Source organism: Microtus pennsylvanicus, chromosome 4 (assembly GCF_037038515.1).
Source record: "Microtus pennsylvanicus isolate mMicPen1 chromosome 4, mMicPen1.hap1, whole genome shotgun sequence".
Lineage (NCBI taxonomy): Eukaryota > Metazoa > Chordata > Mammalia > Rodentia > Cricetidae > Microtus > Microtus pennsylvanicus.
This window is the reverse complement of record NC_134582.1, coordinates 23,534,203-23,557,356: the sequence shown is the minus strand read 5'-3', so window position 1 is coordinate 23,557,356 and position 23,154 is coordinate 23,534,203. Positions and strand designations below refer to the sequence as shown.

At 45.9% G+C, this 23,154-nt stretch overlaps 1 protein-coding gene across 1 annotated transcript in view; it reads left to right on the top strand.

Moving 5' to 3' along the window:
* The window catches only part of Sh3tc2 (SH3 domain and tetratricopeptide repeats 2), a 57,912-nt gene that overhangs the window by 25,987 nt on the left and 8,771 nt on the right, over window positions 1-23,154 (top strand). The window contains exons 9-12 of the mRNA XM_075968501.1: window positions 7,084-7,217; window positions 9,706-9,747; window positions 9,871-11,568; window positions 11,662-11,842. Of these exons, the coding sequence (XP_075824616.1) occupies window positions 7,084-7,217; window positions 9,706-9,747; window positions 9,871-11,568; window positions 11,662-11,842 (2,055 nt within the window). The remainder of the gene's footprint in view (window positions 1-7,083; window positions 7,218-9,705; window positions 9,748-9,870; window positions 11,569-11,661; window positions 11,843-23,154) is intronic.

The window sequence follows — 23,154 nt, the reverse complement described above, 5'->3', positions numbered from 1 at the left end:
AGATCTCAATACAGATGCTTGTAAGCCACCATGTAGTTGTTGGGAGTTGAACTCAGGACCTCTGGAAGAACAGGCAGTGCTCTTAACCACTGAACCATCTCTCCAGTTTCAGAAGTTTTCTTTTTTCTTTTTTTCTTAATGGGCCTTTATTGCTACTGTAATTCCCTACTCTGAATAAGTATCCCTAAAATCACTTAAAAACAAGATCAAGGGTCAATACCTCCAAACAATTCTGGCATCTCTGGTCTCTAACAGGAACAATACTGCCAAGAACCCAAGAAAATTTCATTTTATCCAGGAAACAAACTGGCTACTTTTCTTTGAGTTTTTTTTTTAACCTATTTAGGCAAATTGGCCAATTTCTAGTTCCTGTTCTTACCACTTCCCTCTGAAGAGGGAACCCCAATTACCATTATGGAATTGTGTCAATGACTGACTTGGCTTTTTCCAGCTGGATGTGGGTGTCAGGTGTAGCGTGTGGGGTACTCCATCCAGTGGGTTTATCTGAAAGATACCAAAAAATGCATCGGCTGCTTCCTTTGGATAACTGTCAGGTGTGACAGAAGCCTTTGGTTGGTGCCTGGGAAGAGATGTGAGGGAGAAGTAAAGGAAAGAGGCATGAGCTTTACAAATCCTAGACATGGAACCAGGAGAAACCAGAGCACAGGTTACTTTATAAACTGTCCAAATCAAAGAGCATTAGAATGTCTTGAGGCTCAGAAGAGTTTCCGTCTCATCCATCTACTGAACTCCTCTTCTTCTCCCTCTTCTTTTTTTTCCAAGTCTGGACTTGAGAGTGATGCAAGAACTCGGGATGATTTCAGGCACTTCAGTAGGTGCTGGAGTGGCTAGAATCACAGTGTGAGGTCCATCCCAGATGGCTGAGGATGGAGGGAGGAAGAGAAGAAATAATTTAGTCACCATAATTTGTAGGTTAAAATAATGGGCTTGGCTCATTTTGGTGAAATTGATCAAAAGTCAAAATATCTGGGTAGATTTTTTTTTTGATTTTTGAGACAGGGTTTCTCTGTAGCTTTGGAGCCTATCCTGGAACTAGTTTTTTTTTTCAAGAAGAAAATCACTAAGTGGGATGTGGTGGCACACACTATAACCTCAGCATTTGGGGGACAGAGGCAGAGGCACAGGTGGAGGCAGAAGCAGGGGGATCCCAGTGAGATCCCATTGGTCTACAAAGGAGGTTCCGGAACAGCCAGGGCTACAGAGCAAGACCGTGTCTTTAAAAAATCATTAGTGATAAATAATTGCCTAAATGACATCTCATATGGAGCTAAGCCTAATGTCTGGTGAGTGTGGTCCCTTGGGTTGTTCCTCAGGGAGGAAATTGACCAATCATTTTAATATTTGGTTGTACTTTCCTGTTGAGTGTTTAAGGTAACAGGTGGCCAAAATTAGGCACTTAACTTTTTACTGTCAAATCCAGTTGAGGATCTGCTCCTCAAGGGTCACCTGGGCTTGAACAGAGCCTCTGTCTCCTCAGCCATTTTTAAACCAGTGGATCCTCTATTCGAGGATAACTCAGTGCTGGACCATGACTTTGCTTGGAAATGGGGAGGAACATTTTCTTCCACATTGACCTTTGTCTTTGCAGACTGGACCTTAGTGAGAGTGCATTGGGAGGGGGGTCTCCACAAGGGAACAGGGGCCTTACATGGCAAGCACTTTGACGACTTCTTCTTCTTCTTCTTCTTCTTCTTCTTCTTCTTCTTCTTCTTCTTCTTCTTCTTCTTCTTCTTCTTCTTCTTCTTCTTCTTCTCCTTCTCCTTCTCCTTCTCCTTCTCCTTCTCCTTCTCCTTCTCCTTCTCCTTCTCCTTCTCCTTCTCCTTCTCCTTCTCCTTCTCCTTCTTCCCCTTCCCCTTCCCCTTCCCCTTCCCCTTCCCCTCCTCCTCCTCCTCCTCCTCCTCCTTTTTTTTTTTTTAGTAAACATTATGTTCCCATTGTGGTATAGTCCATTTTAACAAAGTGCAAACAACAGGAAATGCACCCAAATATCTAAACTAAAAAAAGTAAGCGAGACTGATAAACCAGTTTTTCAGAACCAGCAAAAAGAGAGTAGGGGAGAACTCAGAATTTCATAGTGTTAAAAACTGCATCTTTTGTTGTGTTCTCTTTTACACTTTATAGCTTTTCTGTTTATAATTCTATTTCTCGTGACATCGACTTTTGCTGCTCAACATTATGCTGTTAGTGTCACGGCTGTTTCTTGGCAGGTAGGCAGTCTTTTTTCCTCTCAGAACTTGGCATTCTACAGTTTTGCCAAGGTGAGAGCAGTGCCTATTGGGTGTTGATAGCAGATCAACCCCTGCTGTCTGCTCACACTCACTCTCTGGCATTTACTTCCAGCAGGATCCCACAACTTGCAAGACCTCCAGTCCTCAGCCCTTGTTTGGATGAAATACTCTTGAATGATAATTTGCCTAGGCATAGAATAGCATCTTCAAAGAATGTATGTGTGCGAAAGTAGCAAGAAAAAAAATACACGCACATCATGTTGAGGTTTTGTCTGTTTTATTAGTGTTTTCAGAAAACCATGTTTTCTTTTGCTGGCTATCTTTGTTTTCTGCACTGTTGATTATAACCTTTGCCTTAATTATTTTCTTCTTCCTTTGGTTTATTTCATATGTGTGTGTTCTTGCCATTTATATTTTTTTCTTTTCTTTTTTTTTTCTTGGGGGAGGGCTTGGCTTTACTTTTTCGAGACAGAGTTTCTCCATGTAGTCCTGACTGTCCTGGAACTTACTCTGTAGACCAGGCTGGCCTTGAATTCAGAGATCCACTGGCCTTTGTCTCTGGAGTGCTGGGATTAAAGGCGTGTACCACCATCATTTATCTTTCCTTTATGCCATTAAATTGAATGCTTAAATTGTGGATAGTTGAACCCATAAGTAAGAATAAACAAACAAACAAACAAGAAGTCGATACTTGGAAAGACCTCTAAGAAATGGAGTCCTTGTTAAAAGTGTTATTTTCATTTGTTTTGCCCAGGATTTGGTGTGCTTCTTTAGTTTGAAGACTCCTCATGTCTTTCTCCAATTCTGTAAACTTCTCTCTTTGAATATTACCCCCTCTCAATCTTTTAGCCTCTCTCCTGGAATCCTGGCTGAGGTATGTTGGACTTGTCTGTCATCAATCTTGCTGAATCAGTTTTTTTTTTTCAATCACCTTTTTGTCACTGGAGGCCACATCCTGGGGGATTCTTCAGTTTTTCTAACTTTCTCTTCTGCTACAACTGAGCTGCCATCTAACTCATCTTTGCCACCCTTAATGTGCACATCTCTGCTTTCCATTTACCGAGTGGCTTTTGCCTCCGAGGGCTGTGGCTCCGAAAACCATCCAGCCTTCATAGACGCACCTCTTCATTTCTTGTTTCTTTGTTTTAACCAGGCTTACTGTAAATCACACTTCAAATGACCGTGGCTTCTAATTTAGCTGTATTTATTAACTTTGGGATTCTTCTGGTTTTCTTTCATAATTTACATTTCTTGGTTTGCATTTTTTGTTACGTGAAGTGTGTTCAACATTTTTTTTTTTTTTGAAACATGGGCCTTGCATGAATCCGGCAGTAAAGAACACCTCCTTGCCAGGAGACGTCTCTACATTTGCTTCTCTTGAAATCTGAGCAGCTCATGGTCCAGGTCCTGTAATGTTGCAGTCTCTGCAGTGCCTGCATCACACTAATACGCTAGGATGCCACACCCTCCAATGGTGTAGGCACTGGGGCTGCAGGACTCACAGAGGTGGACGGTGTGACCAGAATGGCAGGTGTTAAGACATTTTGCAGTCCCGTGTAAGGAAACTGCTGTGTTTCTACACTGGGCTTTAGGAAAGAGCTTATGTCCAACTCCCTCATCCACAGAGTCAAGATCAAGTTTCCTGTTCCTGGCTAGTGAGGGAGGGTGATTATAACTCAGCTAAACTGCAAGAATCTCTGGGACACCTGCTATCTCCTCTCATCCTTATATCCTGCATCTCTGAGATTTCTCCTTCCTCTTTTAAACTTTAAGGGGTTGTTAAACTAGTTTTCTTTTTCATGGGTCTTCCAGGTTTTGAATGTGTGTGGGGTAGAGTAACCTAGGAACACATGCCATGCCATTGGGTGCTTTGCCATGTTCACTAGCTCCATTTCTGTGTTTAGAAATACATACTATGTAGGCTGCTCTGTCTCTTGGATTCTCTTTAAAGTCCAGGAAGTCAGGGTGCTGGCAGATCAGCTCTGAGGCAACGGACATGGATGCTGATCGACAAGACACCACTTTTAGTCTTGGCTTTACCACCCTCCAACTGTACAGTTCTGAACATGTTCCTGAGTCATATCCATCAGCAAACCTGGATTAAAAACAATTTACAAAGAGTTGTTATGAATATCAAATGATCAGATAAATTCAGAATATGTTGTAACATTTATAGTGTCTACAAAAACTATATATATACACACACATACATAAACACATACAATATATAAACACATATAATATATAAACATATATAATATAGACACATATATAATATATATTTTAAAATTTATTTATTTTATTTTTAATGATTTATTATTCTATGTGCACTGGTGTTTTCTCTGCATGTGGTCTGTGGGATGGTGTTCGATCCCCTAGAACTGGAGTTACAGATAATTATGAGCTGCCATGGGGGTGCTGGGAATTGAACCTGGGTCCTCAGGAAGAAGAGTCAGTGTCAGTGTTCTTAACGAGTTAGTTATCTCTCCAGCCCCGCAAACATTTTCTTTTCCTTTTTTTTTCTCTTTTTGTGATGGTTTCTCGAGACAGAGTTTCCCTGTGTAACAGCCTTGGCTGTCCTGGAACTCACTTTGTAGACCAAGTTAGCCTTGAACTCACAAAGATCTGTCTGCCTCTATCTCCTAAATGCTGGGATTAAAGGTGTGTGCCACCATTCCCAGCCTTTATTTTTTTTTATGCATACATGTGTGAGCCTGCGGGAACATGTGTGCGCCATGTGCATGCTGGTACTCACGGAGGCTAGATGAGGGTGTTGGATCTCCTGGAACTAGAGTTATAGGTGGTTGTGAGCCACCCAAGGTGGGTGCTGGGGACTGGACTGATACTGTATGGAAGAGCAGTATGCACTCTTTCCGCTGAGCCATATCTCAAGATCCCTTGGAGATATTTACATCGCAACCCAAGATTTTAGTCGTATGCTCTTCTGAGGCTGAAAATTAAGGTTAATAGGAGGACTCTGGAGACCAGGCCATGAGTGGGGCTCACACCTGTGGGAGAAGAACTGTGAGCCAGGTGTCAGAGCAGGGCTCTAGTGCAGTCTGCCAGGGAGGAGGGAGCGACCTTGAGCTGTCCTGCAGCCTCTGGCCTGTTGCCTGCTTTCCAGCTGCTCTTGCCTGGGCTATGGGGACAAGACAGTAAGGTCCTGATCACAGCCACTCATCCCAGTCCCTCTAGATCCCTGCCCTGACTCTTTCGCTTCCCAATCACCAATTCTAACTCTTTTTAATCTGTAAAGTTTTTATATGTAAGACTAGTCCCTGCCTAAAGAGCAACTGTGGAGATTAAATGACAGTGTGGTAACATCCTTCAAACATATTAGCTGCTGTGCATTTGGGGGTTTCGAAGAATTTGGTGTTAAATTGTTTGGTTCTCTCTCTCTCTCTCTCTCTCTCTCTCTCTCTCTCTCTCTCTCTCTCTCTCATATGTGTGTGTATATATATATATATACACACACATATGATTTATATATATAATATATATAATAGTGTATATATATATATTTTTCTGTGTTTTGTGTTCTGTTTGGGCACAATTAATTTGTTGATTATTAGGGTTCAGGGGCATCTGCTGGGATTTTTAGGTTTAATACAGGAAACTGAGCAGGCATGTGCAGGGGATGGTAGCAGAAGGAGAAAGATATGCTCTCAAGGTTGGAAGACAGCCAGAGCAGTCTCTGAAAGGATGGTGTGACACGAAGAATGGGGCTCTTTACACCCCAGTCGTATGTATTTTGGGGAGTCATTTGAGCAGGGTCGGCTTCCTGGTGTACATTCTCTGCTAATATGAAGTTTATAATGAGCTGCGGGCTGGTCACCTTCAGATACTGTGGTGTGCCTCTGCACCTGCAACAGTGGCTCCAACCAGTTCTAGCTGGCCTTGGCTGAGGGTGTGGGGTGTGAGGAACGTGGGTGAGGGCGTCTGACTTTCCTCATTGCCAGTTTTTTTTTCTTATAATAACTTTGCTGCTTTTGCCCGAGGTTTTCCTGACCTTGCTCTCTGCCCTACTCTCCTGTCTCAGTCACACTCTGTAGCCCAGGCTGGCTGGTCCAGAACTCACCACGTAGTCCAGTGTGACCTTGAATTCAAAGCGTTCCTCTGTCTCAGGCTCCCAAGGAGTGCTGGGATTTCAGGGGCCGTGCACCAGCTTGAGAAGGATCTTGCAGCATGACTAACTAAATATGGGACATGTCCTGTCAGGCATTTGTAGTTTTCAAAATCACCTCTAAGAAGCAAATGAGACCTTACAGGTAGGTCACACAAGGCTGCGCTCAAAGAGATCTTCAGGATATAATTGCTTTTCCAGCCCCACTCTCTCTGTCCCCCAGTAATTCCTCTTCTCCACCCTCCCTGTCCCTTAGCAATCTCTTTCCTTTCCTAGTGGCACGTAGTGCTGTTCCATCGTGGAACAACAGGGTAGGGGTCCTTCTGATCACAGGAGAGTTTTCTTTGCTGTTCTTTTAGATAGGTACCATTTGTGCCTGACTTCCTGGAAATAAACAGAGAAAAGAACCTTTCAGGTTTCAATTCCTGTCACTCCTATTTCAAACTGATGCCATTAGAGTTTGAAGGACAGGACTTTCTTTCTCAGGGGAGATGGAATTTTAATAGAAGGGGCATTTCAACCTCTGCTCGACCCACTTACCACTGTAAAACTTCCCTTCCTTCTCCTGCAGTGAAGCACAGCTTGCACCAGTGAGGAGTTGGTGCCAACCACGGACGAGCCTGCTTCGCTAAGCTTTACTACACCCTTGCGTGGAGAGAGGGAGGTGGGGAAGCCCAGCGCTAACCTGTGTCTATTTTCTGCCTCCTCCAGGAGCAAGAACTCTGCCTTTTTCAGTGAGGAGGAAAGATGTTCTCTCTGGGCCCCGGGAAGTGACAGGAAGGCTGAGTGTTCCGGCTTCTTACGTGCGCTTGCTTACACTGACATCGCTTCTGTCTACCGGCTTAGTGAGTGTTGCTCCTCAGACCCGGAGAAGGCACAGGCTTTCTAAAGGCTAGAAAGAAGTCCATAGCCAGGGCTCTCTACATTCTAACCCTGTTTAGGAGTTTGGGGCTGCAATCATTATTCATTTGGCTTGTATTTGGTTAGCGGAGTTTCCCTGTGGATCTCAGAGGTTTCTGGCTATCACGCATAGTGTTATCTCGCAACTGTGACACACGAAACCAACTTGCCTTTACCCTGGATGGTCAGCTGTATTGACTCTTTATCCCAAGGAAAGCAAGCACTTCCCGAGTCATGGCTAAAGGTCACAGGGCTGGCTAGGTACTAATTCAGAAATCCCACAAGTAACTGGAAAGAGATCTCAGAGATCTTGACCCTTGTTTTACTGATTAGGAAACTGAGGCCCAAGAATATTAGTACATGATCCAGGACAACTGCTAGCCAGGGCAACCTATTTCACCACACTGCCCCAGATACAAGACAATCCTGAGTTGTTGGATGTATCAGTCTTGCCTAGCATAGTTTTTGGCAATGCTGAATGAATGAATAATGAACAAATAAACGATAACAATTTCCTTATGATGGGAAAGGCCCACTGCTTTGTGTGAAGGAGTACAGTTATGCTCGCTGATAAGGCTGAGGAAGGGTTCTTCTCCTACGTTTCAGTGGCAGTAGCATGTCTGCTTCTACGTGACTGAATTAGACAGTTGACATTTCTTAGCACTAGCCAGAGATTCTCCACAAGGGACTTTCAGTCCAGTTCCCAGGAAGAGAGGGGTTTCGAGGCTCTCTTCATGTATAGGAGCCTTTGTGAGGAGTACAAAACCCAAATATTCTCACTGTAGCAGATCTGCCGGGCTCAGCCAGGAAACTGAAGTTCTGAGCACCTCCTGGTGGGGGAAGCAGAGCTCTGAACATCAAGGAGTACTTGCTCAGGGAGCAGGGAGGGCAGCAGTGGTTGGTGACAGACTTGGATCCATTTACTGCTGGTCCACTGACCGGAAGATCCAAAAGCAGATCCCAGGAAGCCTGTCACTACTTGTATAAAGACCAGGAGTTGACTTGGCTGGCTGTGGGCTATGCCTTATGCTTCTGTAGACCCCAGCCTCAAGGCAGCCAGTAGGGGAACCAGAGTATTAGCCAATGCCAGCTGTTTTAGGGCTGATGCCCTGGGCAAGGAGTGAGTCTCTAAGTCTGCGCCCATCTCGTGATGATACAGCGTGCGCTTTCAATGTCCTGGCCCCGAGAGAAACGGCCACATGAAGATGGGCATGTGTCTTTCAGCACTGGAGAGGCTAGGGCATGCACACAGCTTTCCAAGTCAAACTCCTCGCTCTCCCAGCTTCAGCGGTGGGGCCTTTCACCCCTTCTAAGTTGCATGTTGGAGTATCTGCAATGAGGAGCCCAGGAGCTCTCCCCATAGAAGAACAGGAAAAAGCTGGGCTTGATGAGGACCGCTGCTCTAGAGTTTACTGCTTCAAGGTGTGGGAACCAAACTGCTACTACGTTTTCAGGGAAAAGTGGACTCTTCCCTCTAGTGGTTGCTGTTCTGAGAACTGTGTGGCCTTGACCACCACAGGCCCCACTAGTGGGGGGCTTTTTAGTCAAGAACATGCTTCCCTTGCCTTTACTCCATGCATCTTCTTGGTTCTTACCTAGATTTTTCCCACTTTGGGAGTATTGGGTAACCAGTATAAGCCACCCTGCCTTTATGATTCTCTCGGTTCTCTGCTTTCTGTGTTTCTTTCTGGAAATGTTGATGTGCCTATTAACATACCCCCTCCCCCAACTTTTTCCTTTCTCCTTGAAATCCTTCACCTGTGTGCTCACATCAGTTCTGGGACTTGGGCCAACTCCTTGTGTTTGGTGTGAGCCACAAATCTGTATTTGCGGTTTCCACCGTCCTCCTTGGCTCTGGACCTTCTTTATTCTCTACCTTCACCTGCGACTAGCTCAAAGTCAAAACATTTAAAACCATAGAGTGTATCCGGTCAAGTTACTCGAGGGAACAAAACTGGGGGCCTTAGGTGCATTTTTGTTCCTTTAACATGAGCTTTCGTGGTCCCCAGTCTTGGCACACAGAACGCCTGTCTGTCAAATGGGGAGATGATGGGAGGATGGAGTAAAGAAGCTGGTGGGGGAGGGAGAACAGGAAGGGAGCCGGAATGGTACACTGTAGCACAGCCTGTTGGAGGTGCCCGGTGATGATGGTTCTTTCCAGCTCTGCTATAAAGTAACTGAGAGATTTGAGCCTTGCATCTCCCCAGATTAACACCCCCCGCCCTCCCCTCTGCATGCTCACATTTTCTTCTCTGACCCGCCCCCACTGTAGAGTGTGTGAGTTAAACGGGACGATGGGAACTCTGAAGCTGGTGTTGAGGGGGTAAAGACTGCCCATTCTTATCCTTACCTCATCCCAAAAGCTCCTCAGGGGTCAGCGGCATGGTGACGTGTTCTGACCTAATACTAGGCCTGTCCTTCATCTCTACCTAGGTGAGTTCGAATCCACCCAGAATCTCCAGAATGATCTGAGCGGTGAGTAGCGACCGTGCTGAGCCCGACCTCTTGTCCTCAGGTCAGCTCATCTATTCTCTTGCCAGGAGCTGACTGCCCTAGTTGCAGACACTCAGGGATGCTCAACTCTGCCTGTCCTTACAGCATCTCAGCCTGAGGGCCTCAAGGAGGCCAGGTCTGGTGGGACCTGGGAGGAGCGGCAGACCCCGAACTCCAGACGCTCCAGCAGTTCCGTGGACTCCAGCCTCGAGGAAGAGCTCCTCTCAGCCTCCTCTGACAGCTATCACCTTCCAGAGCCTGACGACCTTGAAGACCCGGAACTGTTCATGGACCTGAGCACAAGCTTGGAAGAGGATGAAGCGGAGCACTTTGCCCCCATCTTGACTTTTCTGGATCACGAGGGCTACAGCGACCACTTTAAGAGCCTCTATGATTTCTCCTTCTCTTTCCTTACTTCCTCCTTTTACAGCTTCTCTGAGGAGGATGAGCTAGTAGCCTACCTAGAGACCTCACGAAAGTGGGCCAAGATGAGCCAGATGACGTGGGCCCATGCCCGGCTCTGCTTCCTCCTGGGCCGACTAAGCATCAGGAAGATCAAACTTTCCCAGGCCAGGGTATACTTTGAGGAGGCCATCCGGGTCCTTGACGGGGCATTTGAGGACCTCTCCCTAGTGTCTGCTCTGTACATCAATTTGGCAGCCATCTATCTGAGGCAGAGGTTGAGGCATAAAGGCCCAGCCTTGCTTGAAAAGGCGGGTGCCCTGCTAGCCTGCCTGCCCGACCGTGAGTTCAGTGCCAAGAACGAGCTTGATGTGGTGGCCTATGTGCTGCGCCAAGGGATTGTGGTGGGGAGCGGCCCCCTGGAGGCCAGGTCCTGCTTCCTGGCCATCCGATTGCTCCTGAGCCTTGGCCGGCATGAGGAAGTTCTGCCATTTGCTGAGCGCCTGCAGCTGCTCTCTGGACACCCTCCTGCCTCGGAGGCTACAGTCACCATGTTGAGTTTTCTGTATGACAAGAAATACCTTCCACATCTTGCAGTGGCCTCTGTTCAGAAACGTAGTCCCCAGAGTGCCCGGGGTATGTCTGTTTCCATTTGGCAGGCCTATTTTGTTCTCCAGAATGCCACTAAGATCCTTGGTGTTCCTTCCTCAAGCTGGGGTGAAGTTTCTGCACTGGCCTGCCCAACCCTCAGGCAGGCCCTGGCTGCCTGTGAAGAGCAGACTGACCCGAGCACCCAGAGGACCTTATGTCTCATCCTGTCCAAATTGTACCTCCAGTATAGGTCTCCTGATGGTTCCATCTACTATCTGAGCCAGGCCCAGGCGTTAGGGAAGCTACTAGGTGAGCAAGAAGCCTTTGAATCGTCTCTCTGTCTGGCCTGGGCTTACCTCTTAGCCAGGCAGACCAAGAGAGCTCTGGAGATCCTTGAACCACTACTGTGTTGCTTGAGGGAGACAGAATGCATGACGCAAAGGGGCGTGGTCCATAACCTCCTGGGACTTGCTTTTCAAGAAGAAGGCCGAACAAACAGGGCAGCCAAGAGCTACCTCCGAGCTTTGATCAGGGCTCGGGAGATGGGGAATGTGCGGAACCAGGCCGTGTCTATGGCCAATCTCGGCCACTTGACCCTGAAGTCCTGCATGCAGCAGTCAGCCAGGGGTTATCTTCTGCAAGCTGTCCGACTGTATTCTGAACTCCAGGCCAGCAAAGATACAGATATGGAATTGATACAAGTGTTACTCTGGTTGGGCCAAGCTCTGGTGTCTGGACAGCAGCTGGCCCACAGCCGCCTTTGTTACGAAATGGCATTGATGTTTGGTTTAAGGCATCGGCACTTAAACAGTGAGTATGTCTCATATTGCTGGAAGCATCGGGGAGAAAAGCATTGGCACATGCTTTGCCCTTGTCTCATTCATGTCCCTGCTTTATGTTCAGGTCAGCTTCAGGTCACCAAATCCCTCTGCCATTTCTACAGCTCGGTGTCCCCAAACCCTGATGCGTGCATTACATATCACGAACACTGGCTGGCCCTGGCTCAGCAGCTCAGGGACCGGGAGATGGAGGGGCGGTTACTGGAGTCCCTGGGGCAGCTTTATCGGAACCTAAATACATCCAGGTGAGTCCCTGCCTTAGGGAGAAGTGGTGTTATTTCTATCAAGAAACCAAGTCCAAATGCGCATGCTACGGGGAAATTGCGATGGAAAACCGTGGGTCCTGCAGCTACCATGCAGCCCTAGCTGCTGGGAGTTATGTGGCCTCAGTCAGAGGTGGATAACAATGGTATTTATCTTACAGTATCACTGTGAGAAATGAATGCTTTAAAGTCCCCGAAATACAGCCAGGCTTTGTGATTATTACTATGTCACTCTTACGATCCTGTGACTGGCTGAGATTGCATAATTCAAAGAGGGCAATTATACTGAGGACCTTGGCCCCTTCAGGGGGCTCTTCACTACTTGAAGACAGCTGGGATTCTGGAAAGGATACAAAATAAATCAATACCATGAAGCAGGTGTAAAATTTTATGGTGAAAAAAATGCTTAATTGGGACCTCATCTTTAAAATTTACCCAGGACGCAGGCAATCATGTCTACTTTCACCATGTATGGAGCCTCAGAATGACCACAAGGTAGCGGAAGGGTCCCTTGGCCCTTAGCTTCGTGGGAAAACTATTTATTAGCATTTTGTTTTGCTATTAACCTCTTGGTTGGTGCTTTCTGAGAAACCTTTAGTTTTGCAAAAATATGCCCCAAATATGTCCAAGCATCCTTTAGATCCCTGATACTCAGTCTCATCCATGTGCCTTGGCGCCTGCTTGCTTGAGCTCTCTGCTTTCACCAGTCCAGGGCACCAGGGTTCTCCTTTACTCATGGGCAGTCAGCAGTCCCATCTCTACCAAGCCTTGACGCATTTCGTCAAACCCCACAGAGGTCTTAAAACCTTTCATTTCACTCTGTAAAAGATTCGTGTTCTGATACTCCATTCCCCATTTTGAACAGCTCCTAGAATGAAGTGAGATGCTTTCTAGGGATAAACAGAGAGGCATTTGAGGGGAAACTCGTTCAAGGCCGGCTTTCGTATTTTAGGCACAGCCAGAGTTAGGGTCTCTATTGTTGAGATGAAACAGAACCAAAAGCAAGGTGGGGAGGGATGGGTTTATTTGGCTTCCACTTCCACACTGTAGTCCATCACTGAAGGAGTCAGGATAGGAGCTCAAACAGGGCAGGGACCTGGAGGCAGGAGCTGATGCAGAGACTGTGGAGGAGTGGTGTTTACTGGCTTGCTTCCTGCTTTCTTACCAGCCCAGAAGTGGCACTACCCATATAGGCTGGTCCTTCCTTGATCAATCACTAAATCAGAAATGTCCTACAGGCTTGCCTACAGAAAGGCATTTTGTTAACTGAGGCTCCCTCCTCTCAGATGACTTTAGCTTGTGTCAAGTTGACATAAAACTAGCCAGCACAGGCACCACGGTAGCTCTGGGTATGTAGGCAATCAGACAGTGGTTAAGCACACGGTGAGCTCTCTTTCTCTATGTATTTCTCCCTGCTCGCTGTATTTCTTTTTGTTCCCCTCTCTCTCACAAAAATCAGACATCTTCTGAGCTCCCTACTGCCTTTGCCTTACGTGCTAAGGAGAGAATTTTGACACAAACACCATGTGGTGGTGGTGGGGGTGTCAAAGGAAAGCCTGTCCAGCCTGTTCTGCATCCATTTCTGAACATCCTAGGAGTCTGAATGCCTCTGGACAGACCCAAAAGATGGGTTTCAATGAAATTTTAAAATGGTATAGTCATATACATCTTGGAACTTGGCTTCAGGAAAGTCAGGTTTTTAACAGCTAAAGCGAGGATGTCCATGTTACCTTGTATTCTTGGCTTCAGAGTATTCCTGTTCCCAGATCCCGGCCATCCTGTGCTCTCAGCTCTGGTTTAGTTGTCAAGAATACTGAGATCCTAAAGGTGTGTGTGTGTGTGTGTGTGTGTGTGTGTGTGTGTGGAGAGAGAGAACGTGACAGAGAGAGAGAGGAAGGGAGGGAGGGAGAGAGGATTGCTGTTTTTAGATGACGCGGGTGGTATAGAGGAGATGTGAACTAGGGATCACAAGAAGCTAGCAGCTACTGGAATTATAAGTCTAGAAACCAAGTCTTGCTGTGACTTAATAACACGCCCTTAACAAGCCGCTGTCTTGGTTGCTGTGTTCATAGAATCAATTGGAATCAGGAATCTTCCAGCTGAGTCTGAGACCAGCTAGCTATAGCAAGGGCTGCCAGGTTCCTAGTTCCTCCAAAGAAGCTTTTTTTTTTTTTTTTTTTTGCAGATTCTTAAAGTTGTGGGCCTTTTAGATAGGGGGCAAAGAGTCAGAGACCTAAGGTTTTTTGAGGGGTGGGTGGGTGGGTGGGAGTCTGAATTACTCAAAGTATGGTCAGAATTCTTGTAGGCAGACATTGTGTCAAGCCTAGAACTAGGCCCTTGCTCTGTGCTTGTGCGGGCAGCTGAGTGGTAACCGAGTTGGTTAGCCCACGGGCTCACCACCCTCTTGTTGCTGCTGTGTGTTTCCTGCTTCCGATGGTTAAGAGAGAGTGGGGGTGCTGAGGGCTTAGGTAAGGAGAAAAAAAGGGGCTTGGAGTAAGGAGGCAAGCTTTCTCGTGATTAGTGACAAGTTTAGTGGTCAATGCCATCAAGGGACGTTCAGATGCTCATCCTACATGTTCTTTTGGATCCTGTCCTATGCACTATTAGGTGTAGAACAGCTTGGAGCACTCCTTAAGGGGTACTCACAAGCAAGGAACCGAGTATTGAATAGATGCCGGGACACAATGATTGGGCCCCAAATAAGGAGTTTTTCTCCCTAAAATAAAATCATTGCTTAGAGTAAAAACAAGGTAATTTACCAACACTGAAGATAATACACTGAAAAACAAGAATTCTTTGGCAAGTTTCTATGCCCCAAATTCCCCAGAAATAGCTAGTTACAGTTTAAAAAATATCAGTAAATAGTTCATGCATATGAAAGATTACATATCCCATTCTCTGTATTAAGTTCTAGGAATATTAAATATTATACACACACACATACACACACCTTAGTTATATATGTAGGATTATGATAAAAGGTCTATTATACAATGCTTCAATTTTTTATTCGAAAGGATGACTATGGAATGCCGAGGCAGCAGTTTTTGAGGCAAAATCAGTTGTTTTATTGAAAAAAATTTTCATACTATATATTTTGATAATATTTTCCCTCCCCTAGCTCCTCCCAGATCCTGTCATTCTCCCTACTTAACCAATTTTATGTTCTTTTTCTCTCTCTTAAAATAAAAAAATATGAGTCCTCAAGAAACAAAAATGAATGCAAAAATCTCCTATGCAAATGAACATCAAAACAGACAAGTAAGAGACTAATAACTCAAAAAATACCAGAACAAAGCAAAATGAAACAGGGTTCAAACTAACAAGAACTCCCCCCCCCAAACCCCAAAACAAAACAAAACAAAAACAAACAAAACAATGAGTTAGTTTTGTGCTGGCCAGCTACTACTGAGCACAGACCCTGTGATGCAGCAGGGTTAATATTCCTACTGTGACTTCATGGGAGAAAAGTGATTTTCCTTTTGCCAGTGGGTGTCATTTGAAGACAGCTTCTTGGTTAGGGGTTGAGTCTAAAGTGTGCATACACTATGGTCATCTAAAACATCTGTTCTGCCAGTGTCTCCCTCTGTCTGAAGTGTTTAACCCGTTCACAGTTAATAATCACTTTCAGGTCATCTTTAGATGCCGTTTTATCATTTTGCTGCTTGTGTTTTGTCTCACATCCTTTGCAACTTTCATTTCTTCCAAATTACTGCTTATCTCATGTTAAGTAAATATTTTATAGCTCACTGTTTCATTTCCTTCCTTCCAGTTATTTTCTCAGTGGGTTCCCAAGGGCTGTGATTACTAAATTAATCTGTGTCACTCTCAGGAGTTGCTCTGCACATGCGCTTGGCCTTCCTTCCTGGAGAGGCTGAGGCTTCACAAAGCCCCATGTGGGCATGGTTGTATTCCTCCATCTTTGCTTTTATGTGCTTTTGCCAAGTTCCTTGTATGTCGTTCCTTTTAGTGATGCCAAGGGCTGAACCCAGGGCCTCACGGATACCAAGAGAATCTTCAACTGATCTATATGCTCTGCCCTAGATTCCTACTTGTCCCAAATATTTTCTTTTTATCACCCAGAGGCAATGTTTAATTATCCTTCCATTTTGTTGTTGTTGTTGTTGTTTTCTTTTAAATGAGTAAGCTCTGAGTATTGTCTAGTAAAAATAGGCTTTCAGGGGCCATCCCCAGGGCAACTGATAGTCCTCTGGGATAAAACTTGGGGGATACAAATTCTTCCTGACCTCTCCTCCATCAGGGTTTCCCAGTAACTGACTTTGAGGCTTTGGTTTGATGTTTGTTGCAGGTCTGGGGTGAGCAGGAAGGATCGATGCTAGGTGAGAAAGCACCCCATCTCAATAAAATTAAGCTGAGATTTGAACCAACTTTCCAGGGAAAGGCTTATTTTGAAAATTCCTTGCTCACGTTTTCATTGCTTTTCTCGAGGCCTGGATTTTCTGAGGTCCTTGCTCTGTTGCTCTAGAAGCTCATTTCAGGGTTCTTTCAGTCTGCACAATTTCATTTGTTTTTATTTTATGTGTACGGTTATTTCCCTGCATGTATGTCTGCACACAATTTAGGTGCCTAGCACCTGCTGAGACCAGAAGAGGGCATGGGATCCTTTGGACCTGGAGTTACAGATGATGATAAGCTGTCATGTGGATGCTGGAAACTGAACTCTGCTCTTCCGGAAGAGCAGCCACTCTCAGCCGCTGAGTCATCTCTCCAACCCCACGGTCTTTTAATTTAAATATTCAGTAGTTCATGTTTTTGAGGTTTTTATTTGAATTCTTTGGAGGAGACATTCACTAACCAACAACATTCCCTTCCCCAGACACAACCAGTGACATTAAGAGATTCAGAAGTACTTCAGGTGTCCCAGGAAGCGACTTCAGATGGAAGGTTATTGTCCATTTGTAAAATAGTCATTTCATTGGGAGGACACGCAAGAATGCTGCACATATTTAGCATGGATGGATCACCCAGTCCTATAGAGAGCTTGTAAAAGAGAGGAAAAAGGACAAAGAACAAAGACAGAACAACAGGTGTCTCCTCACCCCTGGGTGTGGCCAATTTTAATTTCTCTTGAAACTTCCTGGTAGGTGAAGCAGAAAGGGGAAAGCCTTCTGAGGTTCTGACTGTCACATACAAGAACATGAACAAATGTGTCAGTCAGAGCAAAATTTTTTCCTGGCGTTGATTCCCAGGAAGAATTTACTCAGTGGGTCTTGATGTCATGGACCAGTGGTTCTCAACCTCCTTAATGCTGCAGCCCTTTGATACACTTCCTCAAGCTGCGGTGACCCCAATCACACAATTACTTCCACTGCTACTTCATAACTGTAATTGTGCTACTGTTGTGAATCACAATGTAAATATCTGATATGCAGGATGCTCTTAGGCGACCCCTGTGAGAAGGTCGTTCAACCCCCAGAGAGGTTGCAACCCACAGGTTGAGAACCACTGTCATGGGTTGACTTCTTCAGCTCCTCTTAAAGGATTTCCATTCTCAACAAGTTCAAGGTAAAGCAAGCAAAGGCAGGTTCAGAGGAGAGAACACTTCTAAGGAGGATGGAGTCGGGAGTGGGGGTCAATCTGCGTGACAGAAGTCATCTGGGAGTAGGGATGGGGGGTCTGTGTGACTGAAGTCATCTGGGAGTAGGGATGGGGGGGTCTGGGTGACAGAAGTCATCAGGATAAAAGGTCTGAGGAGAGTGCCAAGGGCTGAGTGTGATGTTTGAAAAGAGGAGAATGGTAGCAAATGGCCTTCCAGGTAGATGGAATAGTAGCCAGAAATCGATAGGGTCTTGTGAGTAAGTTAGGCAGGTATTGGTGATCCCTGGCACTCAGGCAGAGAAGATGCAAGCCCCTGACTAACAAAGGATGCAGAGTCAGATGGGGTTGGTGGGGGGGGGTCACCTCTCAGCAGGCCTCGGAACTTACAGTAAGCATCCATAAAGAAAATACTGGACTAACAGAAAGTTCCCATTGAACATGTGCTGTTTCTGAGCAGTGTTTGTTTCAGGGCAACCACATGTGGCAGGAACTTCTGTGGACGTAGGGAGCCAAAATGGCCTAGTGTCTTGCCTGAGGCCCTCAGCACGGGGTTGGTGCCAATGGAGTCTATGGCAGTATTGGCCAACTTGTTTGTCTTTTAATTTTTGAGGCAGAATCTCCTGGAGCAGGGTGACCTTGAACCTTTATTCTCCGGCTTCCACTTCCTAAGTGCTAGGATTATGGGTTTGAGCTACCACATCCCACATTAGCAAGCTTAAAAAAAAAAGAGAGTCAGATAGTAAATTTTTCTGCCTTTGTGGGCCATATGTTCTCTGTCAGCGCTCCTCCACTCTGCAGCTGTGGTGCAAAAACAGCTCTGGGCAGGACGTAAACAAATGGGTGTGGCTGCATTCCAAGGAGGCTACTCACAAAAGCAGACGGGAGGGTGAGCTTGGCACCCGGGGCAGAGTCTGGGGCTCTTAGTCACTAGCGCGTGTACCCAAGGACTTTGGATGTGCTTTGTTTTCGCTGCTAACAGTCCTCACCCTAGATAAGGATGCCTTGCAGACAGCTCTGCAGTGAAACCTTGTGGGATTCCAGGGATGAGAGTGGCTTAGTATCCACAGGCCCTGTCCCTGTCCGCGGTAGCCCAGACTCAGCATGCCATCCGGTTACACTGGGCTTATCTCAAACTCCCGATTTTCTTATTTAAGGTGGTTACCCTATTCTTCCACCTTTTTGGTGGTTATAATCACTTAGTTTAAAGTCGGTGGTGAGAAGTTTGGCTCACTCTTCAGTACCCACAGAGTAATGTCCTTTCTGTCTTCCAGGCGACAACTAGACTGGAATCTTGGGGTGGGAGAAGTCTTTGTGGATCTCATTCTGGGTCTTGATCCAGCGCATACAGACTGTGTTAGCTTCTTTTCCATCGCTGTGGTAAGATGCTGTGACCAAGGCAACTTATAGAAGACAGCATTTAATAGGGCTTTAGTTTTAGAAGGGTAGAGCTTATGACAGCGGGGTGAAGGCATGGTGGCAGGAACAGCTGACTGTACACATCTCAGAATTGCAATGGTGTGTGTGTGTGTGTGTGTGTGTGTGTGTGTGTGTGTGAGAGAGAGAGAGAGAGAGAGAGAGAGAGAGAGAGAGAGAGAGAGAAAGACCCCTCTAACAAAGCCACAACTCCTCTAACAAGGCCATACCTCTCAATCTTGCCCAACCATTTTACCAACCAAGGACCAAGTATTCAAACATATGAATCTGTGTGTGTGTGTGTGTGTGTGTGTGTGTGTGTGTGTTTGTGTGGTGATGGGGGGCATTCTCATTCAAACCACCATACAGACCAACCCCTTTCTCTAGAGCTGAGCCAGATAGGGCTCAGGAGGACCTTGTGGCTCTATTGGATCCACTCAACAAGTATTTATTCATCAATTGCTATGGCTCAGACAATGATCAGGAAATCAGACAAAAGAATCACAGTCCCCCGAGCGAGCTTATTATGCTCACAGAACAGTAAAGGAAAGAGAAAACGAACGGTCGCTAACGCAGTGGGAGAAACTGGTCAGTGCTTCCACATAACACTAGCTAGAAAGAGGGAGAGCTTCATGTGCAGCAGGCCCTTGTGGAGACCCAGGAGTCTCTACATGGGAAGACGATACCAGCTTCGGGTCTGCTCTCCCAGCTTTTACTTTTATTCTATTCTGCTTGCTTCTGTGGAATTAAAATAAAAACAACACAACAAACATCAGAAACAGCAAAAAAAAAAAATGCCTCTAACATCTGGTTTTCACTATAACAAATATGACTAATCTGTAACTGCTCTGCAATCCTAGATGAAGACACAGTCATATTTACTATGCCCACACTTGATCCCAAGGCTGTGGTACACTGCCACCCACTTTGCAGATAAGGACATTTTGTTCAAGGTTTGAAATTATTTGGGTCCTTAACAATTTCAGGGTTTCATTGTTTATTTGTTTGCTTGTTTTAAGTGGCAAAAAATAATCGAAGCTTTCCCACAACTGAGAGCTAAGCCAGAAGTCCAGTAAGGGTTGCTTGAATATGTGGTTAGACTCTTAGTATTAGATTCTGGTTAAACATGGTTTATTGCCTGACCACCGTTACTTATCTGAGCCTTATTTTTCCATTTTTAATTACATTTACTTATTTTACTTATTTGCTTGTGTGTGTGTGAGAGAGAGAGACAGAGACAGAGACACAGAGAGAGACAGAGAGAGAGACAGAGACAGAGACACAGAAAGAGAGAGAGAGAGAGAGACAGAGACACAGAAAGAGAGAGAGAGAGGGAGAGATGTCCACAGCATGTGTGTGATGGTGTCCATATGGAAATCAGAGGACAACTTTTACAGTCAGGTTACTCCTACTGTGTGGGTCCCAGGGATAGAACCCAGATGTTCACATCTGGTGACGAGTGCCTTAATCTCTTTCCCTAGCCCTTGCTTTCCCTTTTGTGAGATGGGTATGGGAGTAATTGTGCTGCTCTCTTGGAGCTATTGTGATGATTAAAGAGATGATGTGTGCAAAGTGCCCAGGGAATGCTTAAATGCCCAGTAAATTCCAGGTAATAGGGTTTTTTTTTGTTTGTTTGTTTTTGCCACCGCCACTAATAATTAACAGAGAGTCCAAAGTAAAGCTTTAGAAATGAATACTTGGGAATATATATATATATATATATATATATATATATATATATATATATATATTCTTGAAACAGGACTTCTCTTTGTAACGCTGGCTGTCCTAGAACTCACTCTGTAAACCAGGCTGGCCTCGAACTCACAGACACCTGCCTGCCTCTGCCGACCTGAGTGCTGGGTTTAAAGTCCTGTGTCGCCATCGCCCAGCGGGAATGCCCTTTTTTTGAGGGGGGGCATTGTTTATTTGTAATATCAGCTAAGCACCTTGCAAATCTAAAGATCTGTTTGAGAGAACGGGCGTTGGAAATGCATATCCCACCACCGGGCAGTGGGCCAGCCCTCTGAAAGTAGGGCTCTTACCAGAGGAAAGGGGCAGACTAGATCCCTGGAGGATAGGTTCTGTTGAAGGTCAGGCAGGTTCACCCAGACCTGGTTGGTAGGCCGATGCTGCTAGGAATACAGATGTGTTGGTATCACTTTGCCACAGTTTACCTGTTTTGACAGGGAGGAAGAAACAAGCCCCGAGACCCAGTGTGAACTTGGTGACAGGAAAAATAGTTAAAATAAAACCATTAACATTGGCCAGGCAGAGTCACATGAGTAGCCCACAAGGTTTTGGGTTTTTTTCCCCCCTGGTTTTATTCAAAAGCCAAACCAGATCTAGCACCTTCAGGTGGTGGCAAGAGGAACTAGGATGCTGGGTCATTCCAGGTCAAGCCTGTGAATGTGTGACCCAGCACAGCTGTTGGATTTATCGTCATGGGGGAGGGGGTGCTGGTAAGAGGTGATAAAAGCCCCAAGGCAGCTGGGCACACCTCTCAATTTAGACTGTTAAAAAGATGAATGTGTGTCTTGGTGAAAATCCCGCACTCAAGTGGAGTCTGGACGTCGCTATGCTCAAGGAGCCTCGAGTTTTACCTCCCACCCCTACCCTGGGGAGTTTCTTAGAGAGGGTGCTTATTGCTTTGTTCCCTAGCAAGGAATCTAATGCTAACTCTGCCTTAGCCTCTGAGAATCTAAATCTTGTTCCCTGAGGATCTGGAGACAGAAACTTCAGTGCAAGGACATTTGAGGTCTGTAAGTGGTAGTAAAACCCAAGAGGAAATAGGATCAAGAGAAGATTTACGAGTTCTTTCCTCACCATTCCTTTCAGTCAGATTGAGGAGAGTGGCGGAGCCTGGCCTGGGGTGTTTTAGCCCTGTTGAGGTGTGCAGAGAGAAGGTCAGAGCTGCCCTGGCTTTACGAAGGCTGTGGGTGTCCTACACGATCAGGGAGGACAGTGGCCAATACAGCATTGCATGCAGTTTCTCAGATTTCAGCGTTGTCCAAGCTTAAGGTCTCTAATTCTTGAGAGAATCTCATGTTCATCCCGGATGCCAATCATCTTATGTCAAGGGCAGGACAGCAGGGACAACCAGAGCTCTTTCCTAGCTCTTACACTGGCCACATGCCTGGGCATTCTTTTCAGAAGGCCCAATGCTGCTTCCCTGCCAAAACAGATCAGAGATCATCAGTCACGGCAGTGTTTGCATCCCTCCTTGGAGAATGGGCCTGACAGTTGAGTTGTCTGTGGCCAGCCAGCATATTAATCCATTTTCCATTGCTATTACAAAATACCTTGGGCTAGGCAATAGGGCCTGGAGCCGTCCTCACTTCAGGTCTGGCAAAGGCCTCTTGGCTGATGGCTTCACAAAGGCAAGAATGTTTGGTGAGATAAGAAACCAGAGCTGTTCTGTTTCTTCAGGACAACTCACTCTCAGTGGAACTAACCAAGGTCCCAGGAAAGCCTTGTAATCCCTCTTGTGAGCAGTGGCCCCAGGTAACCGCTGACCCAACTACTTTGGATTAAGTCCTATTGTGTCTCCTAGGCCCCACTACCTTTCAGTTTTGCTACGGCGAGGATCAAGCCTCAAACACATTAACCTTCGTGAGACAAGCTGTATCAGAAGTCCAACAGGTGGTAGCTGTGTTTGATGTGACTTCCTGTGTACGTGCTCACAGATGTGTGCGTGTGTGTGTGTGTTCTGGACTTTGGTGCATGTGAACAGAGTGTGTCTCAGGAACTCGGATTTATGGATTGTGACTATTGTGTCCAGGTGTCTCTGGGCCTCTGAGGTTTTCTGAAGCTCTCAGGTAATATTGACGCGGTGGAGGCCAAGGTCAGGGGAGGGAGTTCAGACTTTCAAAACTGTGAGTGAAGCTCTGATTTTTGATCTGCTCCTGGTGTGTTGCACAGCCGTGTGAAGTCATTTTCCATCTCTGGAGCTGTTTCCTCTGGAGCGGCGGCTCCCAACCTTCCTAAGGCTGTGACCCTTTGATACAGTTCCTCATGTTGTAGTGCTCCCCAGCCATAAAATTATTTTCATTGGCTACATCATTACTGTCATTTTGATGCTGTTATGAATTGTGATGTAGATAGTTTTGGAGATAGAGGGATCAGGACCCACAGGTTGAGAACCAGTGCTCTAGAGCCTCAACAGATTGGCCTTGGTACAGAGCTGTGCCAAGCTGTACAGCAGAGTCACACAGGCTATGACAAAATTCTGGTGCCTGGGTTATAACCAAGATTGTCTGAGATTGCCCAGGGCTCCAGCCAGTGTGACATTTTAACATACCATGGTGCATGTGTTTGTTTTA